The sequence below is a fragment of the Cebus imitator genome, unplaced genomic scaffold, assembly GCF_001604975.1.
Source record: "Cebus imitator isolate Cc_AM_T3 unplaced genomic scaffold, Cebus_imitator-1.0 Scaffold266, whole genome shotgun sequence".
Classification (NCBI taxonomy): domain Eukaryota; kingdom Metazoa; phylum Chordata; class Mammalia; order Primates; family Cebidae; genus Cebus; species Cebus imitator.
In genome coordinates this window covers 2,415,060-2,424,826 of record NW_016107581.1, presented here as the reverse complement: position 1 = coordinate 2,424,826, position 9,767 = coordinate 2,415,060, and the positions used below count along the sequence as shown (strand labels likewise).

General features: G+C 51.3%; 1 protein-coding gene across 1 annotated transcript in view; it reads right to left on the bottom strand.

Annotated features, from left to right (window-relative positions):
* RUVBL2 (RuvB like AAA ATPase 2) overlaps window positions 1-9,767 on the bottom strand; it is a 40,183-nt gene that overhangs the window by 17,638 nt on the left and 12,778 nt on the right. Inside the window, exon 2 of the mRNA XM_017500512.2 lies at window positions 1,013-1,064. Coding sequence (XP_017356001.1) covers window positions 1,013-1,064 — 52 coding nt within the window. The remainder of the gene's footprint in view (window positions 1-1,012; window positions 1,065-9,767) is intronic.

Genomic DNA, 9,767 nt, shown 5'->3' with positions numbered 1-9,767 from the left:
TTTTATACAGTCATGTTATCTGCAAACAGAGACAATTTAACTTCAGCAAGTATTTCTTAAAGGTCCAGATGGTATCCTCTGTTGAAACTACCCAGCTCTGCTGTTGCAGTACGAAGGCAGCCACAGACAGTGGCTGTGGCCTGATCCACTCACCTCAGCCTCCCAAAGTGCTGGGATTCTAGGCATGAGGCACTGTGCCTGGGTGACTGAATCTTACATTAACTGATGAGGTGAACTATCTTAGCTTCATCTTGTAGATAAGAAACTGAGGCACAGAGGGGCACTAGTCCCTGGCCACATGGAGGAAAGTGGCAGAGCTAAGCTGCAGGAATCCAGCACTGAGTTTCTTAACCCATGTTGACAGTCAGGCACCCTTACTGCCTTTCTCGGAGGCACTGAATGAGTAAATCTGCTGCATGAATGAATGTGGTCTCTTCCCTGCAAGTGAAGCTCTTTGTGAGAGCACACCCTTGTAGCCCCACTGCACCTCAACCTCCTGCTCTTGTGAGCCGGGGCCAGTGACTTCACTGGTCTGAAATTCAGTTGCGTCAGCTCACAGTTACAATCTGCACGTCATGGGGCTGCTGCAAGGGTTCCACAGGATGCAAACGCATGCATTCCATGGTTATCCCTTGATTATCTGCTCTGCCAGGTCCTGTGCTAGGGGCACAGCTAGGAATGAGACAGGCCTGGTCCCTGCCCTCAGGGAACTCACTCCTGAGTATATGCTGGGTCTATGAGGCCAAACCCAGTAAAGCACCCAGTACATACCTACTTTCATGACTTCCAGGCAAGTATACCCGGGAACCCCACCAGGGTAGCCAATGCATTATCTGACCCAACTCCAGAACTCAGGATCCTCTTCCCCCATTAGACGGGAGAGTGGGGGGATGAGTAGGGGCAGTCGGTGTGCAGGCCACCTCCCCTCCCTCTGAGGGGTCCCTCAATAGGCTTGCTTGGTCAGGCACATAGCAAAAGGGCTTACGTCCTATTCGCGACCCCACTCACTCACCAATTCGCTCAATCCTTGTCACATCGCGGATCTCCGGGACTTTAGTGGCTGTCTGGGGGTGCAGGAAGACATGTCAGAGAACTAGTGTGGTCCCAGGTTTCACCAGCCCCTCCTCTGTCCCTCCCGTGAGACAGTCCTTTCCACTCCTTCCCCTCAGAGGCAGGCGACGGGCCAAGCACTGGTCACCCCCACCCGTTGTGCCTATCACTGCCTAATGGCTGGTTGGTTGAGCCCCAGGAAGACAAGGACTCTCTGTCTCATTCACAGCTCTGTCCTCAGGGTCCAGCATGTATTTGGTTATTTGATGAATGAATGAAGTCCTCCCCGTTTCTTTTCTTTTCTTTTTTTTTTTTTAAGATGGGGTTTCACCATGTTGGTCAGGCTGGTCTTGAACTCCCAACCTCAGGTGATCTGCCTGCCTTGGCCTCCAAAGTGCTTGGATTACAGGCATGAGCCACCACGCCCGGCCATCTTTGCTTTTTTTGAGACGAAGTCTCACTCTGTCACCCAGGCCGGAATGCAGTGGCCCAATCTCAGCTCACTACAACCTCTGCCTCCCGGGTACAAGTGATTCTCCTGCCTCAGCCTCCTGAGTAGCTAGGACTACAGGCGCACACCACCACACCTGGCTAATTTTTTCGTATTTTTAGTAGAGATGGGATTTGACATGTTGGCAAGGCTGTTCTCAAACTCCTGACCTCAAGTGATCTGCCCACCATGGCCTTCCAACGTGCTGGGATTATAGGTGTGAGTCACCGCGAAGTCCTCCCAATATCTAATAACCGTGAGTTCCATAAGGACAGACACCAATGAGGAGCAGGCATGGAGCTGGACATGGTCTGGCCCCTGCTAATTTCCCAGTATCCCTTGTACCAGGCAGCCCCACTTCTCAACCACCAGGCCTTGCACATGCTGGCCGCTGAGTCCAGACTGCTCTCCCTGCCTCCTCACTCAATTAGATCAAGTGTTGCCCCTAAGGGAGGCCCTTTCTGTCCACCCCTGCCAGGCTACTTCTAGGATCCCGGGACATCAGACAGATGAAGGGCCCCCCCGGGAGCCTAGTCTCCATATGTGACATCACATTTTTGAGGGAGATGAGTGGATCAATATTCTCAGCTCCCGGGGACGTGCTATGAAGGCCACGGCCTATGTCTCTTGTTCACTCGGGACTCAATGTCTGTGGTTTGCGTAAGTGATACTGAGGTACCGAGCTCATTCAACAAGAATATACTGGCCGGGTGTGGTGGCTTACGCCTATAATCCCAGCACTTTGGGAGGCCAAGGCAGGTGGATCACTTGAGGTCAGGAGTTCGAAACCAGCCTGTCCAACATGGTGAAACCCCGTCTTTTTATAAAAAAAGAAAATAATAATAAATTAAGAAGGAAAAAAAAAAAAGAATATACTGAGGCCACCCATGTTGACAGTTCTCCAAAGGGAGGAGCCAGCTACCACCTCTTCTCACATGGGAAAAGGAGGTGAGTAAACACCACCTGGGACAATTCAGGACCCCCCCCCCCACGTCTGGAAATCCACACAAAATATGCACACAAGTGTTCAGAGCAGCACTATTCACAACAGCCAAAAGGTAGAAAACACCCACACGCCCACCCGCTGATAAACGGCAAACTAAAATGCGGTCTGTCTGTGCAATGGAGTATTATTCAGCCATAAAAAGAAATGGAGGTCTTTCTTTTTTTTTTTTTTCCGAGATAGAGTCTCACTCTGTCACCCAGGCTGGAGTGTAGTGGCGCAATCTCAGCTCACTGCAACCTCTGCCTCCTGGGTTCAAGCCATTCTCCTTGCCTCAGCCTCCTGAGTAGCTGGGATTACAGGCATGCACCACCATGCCCGGCTTATTTTTTGTTGTACTTTTTAGTAGAGATAGGGTTTCACCATGTTGGCCAGGCTGGTCTTGAATTCCTGACCTCAGGTGATCCACTTGCCTCACCTCCCAAAATGTTGGGATTACAGGAGTAAGCCATGGTGCCTCGCCAGGAATGGAGTTTTGATACATGCTACAACATGGATGAACTTTAAAAACATTACACTACTTACTGTCAGGTCTCCATGTGCAAGCCGGGACCCAGAAAGTCTGAAGTCCTGCCTGCCTCGGCTGACTGTCCCTCACCCCCTGCCTGCATTCGCCATCATCCCTAATCACCCAGTGGTCCCCCAACAAGCCTCTCACCCCACCCTGCCATCTTAACTCTCTTCTGTCTTACCCAACTGGGCAAATGACTGTTGGCCGCCTCCTGCCCCTCACAAGCCATGTCCTATTTGCAAGGGGCCCCACTGGAGGGGGGACTGCCCAACCCGCACTACTGACGCCCCAGCGGCACCTGGAACCCAAGCCGGCTCCTTCCCGGGTCTCCTTGGCCTGACCACTGAAGACTAACGCCAGCCGGATGCTCCTGGAACATCACGGATGCGGAGCTATGGGAAACTCTTACGGTAGAGGGTAAGTCCGTCCCCTGCCTCGTCGACACGGGGGGCTACCCAGTCCACTTTACCCTCTTTTTGAGGGCCAATTTCTCTGGCACCTATTACTGTTGCGGGAATTGACGGCCAAGCTTCTAGACCATCCAACCCCCCCAGCTTTGGTGTCAGCTAGGGCCACACTCCTTTTCCCACTCCTTCTTGGTCATTCCTACCTGCCCGGTCCCTTTATTAGGCCAAAATATCTTAACTAAATTGTCTACTTCTTTAATTATTTCTGGACTCCAGCCCATCTCATAGCCACCCTTTCGCCGAGCTCTAAGCCTTCCCCACAACCCCCTCTCGTATCCCCAAATCTCAACCCGAGGGTCTGGGATGCGTCCACTCTGCCATTGGCCACTGAACATAAGCCCATTATTATTCCAGTAAAACCCAATCATCCCCACCCTGCCCAAAGGCAGTACCCCACCCTCAACAAGCTTTGCAAGGGCTGAAACCTGTTATCGCCCACCTGTTACAGCATGGCCTCCTAAAACCCACCAGTCCTCCCTACAACACTCCTATCTTGCTGTCCAAAAACCAGACAAGTCTTACCGGCTGGTTCAGGACCTCCGCCTTATTGATCAAATCGTCCTCCCTATACATCCAGTGGTGCAGAACCCATATACTCTCTGTCCTCAGTTCCTCCGCCCACAACCCATTATTCTGCCCTTGATCTCAAAGATGCCTTTTCACTTCCCCCTGCACCCTGCAGCTCCCCTGGACCGTCCTGCCTCAGGGTTTCAGGGACAGCCCACGCTACTTCGGTCAGACCCCTCATCTTCCCACCTCATTCAATATGCAGGCGACCTTTTGCTGTGCAGCCCCTCTTATGAAACTTCTCAGCAAGACACCGTCCTGCTTCTTCAGCACCTGTTTTTAAAAGGATATCGAGTGTCCCCTTCTAAGGCCCAGATTTCTTCCACGTCTGTCACCCATCTGGGCATCATCCTCTAACAAAACACCTGCGCTCTCCCTAGCGATGGAGTCCAGCTAAGCTCTGACACCCCAGCTTCCTACCAAACAACAGCGTCTCTCCTTCCTGCGTGTAGTTGGCTACTTTCGCCTCTGGGTGCCAGGTTTTGCTATTCTAACTAAGCCATTGTATAAACTCACTAAAAGAATAAATCCTTTCCTCCTCCTCGCTTTGTTCCTTAAAGACAGCTCCAAAAATTGCTCCCACCCTAGCTCTCCCCAGCTTGTCTCAACCCTTTCCATGATATACTGCTGAAATCCAGCACTGTGTGGTTGGAGCTCTTACACAAGAGCCAGGTCCGAGCCCTGTTGCTTTTCTCTCTAGACAACTGGACCTCACTGTCCTAGGCTGGCCCCAGTGTCTGTGGGCCACCGCAGCAGACGCTCCAGTTCTGGAAACTTTCAAAATCACGGGCTCTGCTTCACTGACTTTATACACTTCCCACAGTCGCCAGGCTTTCACCTCCTCTTCTCACCTTCCACAGCTGCCGTCTGCCCCACGTCTGGTCCACCTCTGTTCGCTCTTTACTGAAACTCCCACTGTGACTGCTGCGCGTGGCCCCGACTTGAATCCAGCCTCTCACCTACTACCAAACATGAACCCTACTCCGGCACCGCGTAACTGCACGTCCCTAGTACATACTGCTGTTTCCCCTTTCCCCCACATCTCTCTTTCCCTATTCCAGACTCAGAACACATATGGTTTACTGATGGCAGCTCTTCTACACCTAAGCAGTCCTCTCCAGGAAAGGCTGGCTATGCTGTTTCCCATTCCTCTACCAATGAAGCTGCCACTCTCCCTCCATCTACTACTTCGCAACAGGCTGAATTAATAGCACGCACACGTGCCCTTACCCTGGCCAAAGGGCTCAGAGGAAATATCTATACTGATTCCAAACATGCCTTCCACATGCCTTCCACATCCTCCATCACCACGCTGTCACACGGGCAGAAAGAGGTTGTCACACGGGCAGAAAGAGGTTTTCTCACTACACAAGGATCTTCCATTATCAAGGCTTCTTTAATAAAGGCCTCCTTAAAGCTGCCCTTCTCCCAGCTAAGGCCAGGGTTGTCCACTGTAAAGGGCACCAAAAAACTTCAGATCCCATGGCTCAGGGAAAGGCATTAGCAGATGAGACAGCTAGGAAAGCAGCCAATGCACTGCTATCCCCACCTAGTGGACAGTATTTTTCTTTTTCATCAATTAATCCTCTTTATTCAACCTTAGAGTCATTAAAGTATCAGCCACTTCCCACTCAAGGTAATTGGTTTTTAGATCACAGAAAATTCCTTCTTCCGGCCTGGCAAGCTCATTCCATCCTCTCTTCCTTTCATAACCTCTTTCATGTAGGATACAAGCCTTCAGCCCGTCTCTGAGAGCCTCTCATCTTTCCCCTCACGGAAGTCCATCCTTAAAACAATCAATCTCAGTGCTCCATCTGTCACTCTACCAATCGCCAAGGATTTCTAAGACCTCCTCCTTTTCCTACCCATCAAGTGTGAGGATTTACTCCCACGCAAAACTGGCAAATTGACTTTACTCATATGCCCCGTGTCAAAAAATTTAAGTACCTTCTTGTGTGGGTGGATACCTTCACGGCGTGGACTGAAGCCTTCCCTACTGGAACAGAAAGGGCTACTGCGGTTATTTCTTGTCTATTAAATGGTATCATCCCCCGGTTTGGCCGGTCTACTTCCATACAATCAGCTCATGGCCCTGCTTTCATTAGCCAAATCACCCAAGCAGTCTCTCAGGCCCTCAGCATTCAATGGAATATCCATGCCTCTTACCACCCTCAGTTGCCAGGGAAAGTAGAAAGCTAATGGCCTTCTAAAAACACAACTTACTAAACTCACCCTTCAACTAAAAAAGGACTGGGTATTTTTTCTGCCTATCGCTCTTCTCCAAATTCATACCACTCCCCAGGAACCCAGCCGGTACAGCCCCTTTGAACTTCTGTATGACCGTACCTTTCTACTCAGGCCCAACCTTCTTCCAGACCCCAGCCCTTTTGGAGACTATCTTCCAGTTCTCCAACAAATGAGGCAGGAAATTCACTGAGCTGTTAATCTCCTCTTACCCACTCCAGACACCCAGCCGTAGAAGGAAGGACATCTTAGCCGGACAATCAGTACGGTCAAGGACCTATCCCATCCAGCTCTACAGCCTCAGTGGAAAGGTCCTTACCTGGTTGTCTACAGTACCCCAACTGCTGTCCGCCTGCAAGACCCTCCCGACTGGGTTCACTGCTCCAGGATTAAACTGTGCCCACCAGACTGAGGAAAGAGACCCAAACATCTAAGATCACCTCCCCCCTGACTTCCACACTGCTTTTCAATAGAAGAAAAGGCTGGCCTACCAGCAGAGTGAGTCGAAGTGAAAAAACAAAAAGAAAAAGAAAAGGCTGGCTGACTAGCACATCTTAATTGCCTTCTTATAGATGGCAGGCATAATATGGGGGAATCTCTCCAGAAGGCATTGTTTTTACTTAAACAAAATCAAACCCCACCCCACTCCTACTCCATCGCCCAAGACCCTTTCACGTGCAATTTCTAAGTCTGTAAACCCAAGACCCTTTCACATGTAATATCTAGCGTTAGAAGCCTATATAAAGGTAGAGCGTCTCTGTTAGGCAAGCTTGGCTGTTAGACAAGTATGTCACCTTGCTCCTAGTCGAAATAAATCCTCTCTCCCTTCCTAGTTCGGTGTCCGAGGTCTGTTTCTTGTGGCCGCTCATGCCCGGGAAGCGAGTTTCGGTTCGCAGACAGCGGCAAAGGCTCTCAGGCGGTTTGCCTCGCCCTTTAGAGCATCTCTGCGGGGGCTCCTGCCCACTTGGGCGACGCAATTCCTGAGAGAGCTCCCAGGCAGGTATTAGCCTGGTGGAAAGCCTCGCCAGAGCAGAGCAGGAAACCCCCCACAGTGTGGATCTACCCAGGGGCTGAACACCGAGAAGGAACAGGTAAGTGGAATGTCCAGACAACAGAAACACGGTAGGATCAATCCTGGGAAACCTGTCCGCCTCCTTTAGGTGGAAGCGTGGCCTGATCACCACGTGTGCTGGATTTGGCACTCTTGAACTTGGCTCTCTCTCTCCTTCTGCAGCTAACCTTGGAAGTTTTGCTTTTGGTTTCGATTTGGGTGGAGGGAGGAGAGCGACTGTATGAGTGAATGGAGGGGTCCAACGGGACTTGTCAGCCGTGAAATGTGGGAGCGTGAGGCCCATTAGCGGGGGCCTTACACTCCGAGCCACTCGTGGGGCTGACTGCAATCAGAGACGACCACATAAGGCTAAACGGAGGAGCTCTCGCAATCTCGGCGTTGTGAGGGGATTAACCAGCTCTCTTGTGCCAAATGGCGTCTGCAATACTTTTGAAAGAAAGGCGACTCTGCCTGCCTGAAGCCAATGTGAACCAGAGAGTGTGTAGTGCCCCCTGCTGGGCGGGAGCTGCTGTGGGCGGAGTAACACTCTTAGCTGTGAGGACCGCTTTTCGGGTAAGCATGAGTCACATCCATAGCAAGCCCACTCCTTTAGGGACCATGCTGAAAAATTTCAAGAAGGGATTTAGTGGAGATTATGGAGTAACTATGACACCAGGGAAGCTAAGGACTTAATGTGAGGTAGATTGGCCAGCATTTGGGAAGGGTTGGCCCTCAGAGGGGACCGTGGACAGGTCTCTTGTCTCTTAAGTAAGGCATGAGGTTATATGCAGCAAGCCAGAACATCTTGATCAATTTCCGTACATAGACTCGTGGTTACAGTTAGTTTTAAACCCTCCGCAGTGGTTAACAGGACAGGCAACAACTGTTTTAGTGGCAAAAGGACAGACAGCTAGGACCCCCCCACCCGCACCTAGGAGACAAGGACTCCCAAGGTCCTGGCAGATTCAGCGTGCAGAGGACATTGGAAGAAAATTGCAGAAACAGGCAGGATTTGTGGGCATGAATGCTTCACAATGATTGGAAATAGCCAACCAGGTGTTTGTGAACCGAGAAGTGGTAAGCTGTAGAGAAAAAGAGCATCAGGCTCGACGAAATGCCGACTTGACAGCTGCTGCTATTAAAGGTGCACCCCCAAGAGGGCGGGGAAAGGGGGGTTCCTGGAAAGCCACCCAGTCTGCTCGCCCACGCCTGCAACATGATCAGTGTGCTTACCGCAGGGAAGTAGGACATTGGAAGGAAAAGTGCCCCCAGTTAACAAGAGAACAGGGAGATCCTAAGCATGAGGAATCAGATGAAAGTGAAGGAGTTCTTTTTTTTTCTGAGACGGAGTTTTTCGCTCTTGTTACCCAGGCTGGAGTGCAATGGCACGATCTCGGCTCATCGCAGCCTCCGCCTCCTGGGTTCAGGCAATTCTCCTGCCTCAACCTCCTGAGTCGCTGGGATTACAGGCACACGCCACCATGCCCAGCTACTGTTTTGTATTTTTAGTAGAGACGGGGTTTCACTATGTTGACCAGGATGGTCTCGATCTCTTGACCTCGTGATCCACCCGCCTTTGCCTCCCAAAGTGCTGGGATTACAGGCTTGAGCCACCGCGCCCGGCGAAAGTGAAGGAGTTCTGCTCGGTCTAATGGAAGGGCCACTGGACTAAAGGGGGGCCGGGCTCATATGCCCCCAAAGAGCTCATGGTCTGGATGACAGTCCTGTAAACCCCGCCCCCCATCAAAGGAAACAATACTGCTGGAGCTACTGGGGTGTTAGAAAACCAGTCTTCCTGTTTGCCTCAGACCTGTTCGGCAGGAGGCCATGAAGTTATGTCAGTTCTTGTACTTGGGGTGCTACCTCTACCCCCTTCTGTGGGGGGGAACCTGTTATGCAAACTAAGGGCTACAACTATCACATTCAATAATAAGGACTTCCTGCAGCTAAAACTGCCTCAGGCAGAGATTATCAAGGCTCTCACAGTTGGGGAGGAGTGGAGCCCCTCCCTAACCAGGGACTGAAGACTGCAGGCCGATGTGGGGCTTGCTTTTGGTTCATCAGACTACACTGACTTTGCACCCAACTCATGCACGCGATTGGGATTATTGCCAGTGGAGGATAGTTGGTTCACCTGATTGGACTTAAAGAATACTTCTTTGGGCTGGGCACGGTGGCTCAAGCCTGTAATCCCAGCACTTTGGGAGGCCGAGGCAGGTGGATCACGAGGTCAAGAGATCGAGACCATCCTGGTCAACATGGTGAAACCCCGTCTCTACTAAAAATACAAAAAATTAGCTGGGCATGGTGGCGCGTGCCTGTAATCCCAGCTACTCAGGAGGCTGAGGCAGGAGAATTGCCTGAACCCAGGAGGCGGAGGTTGC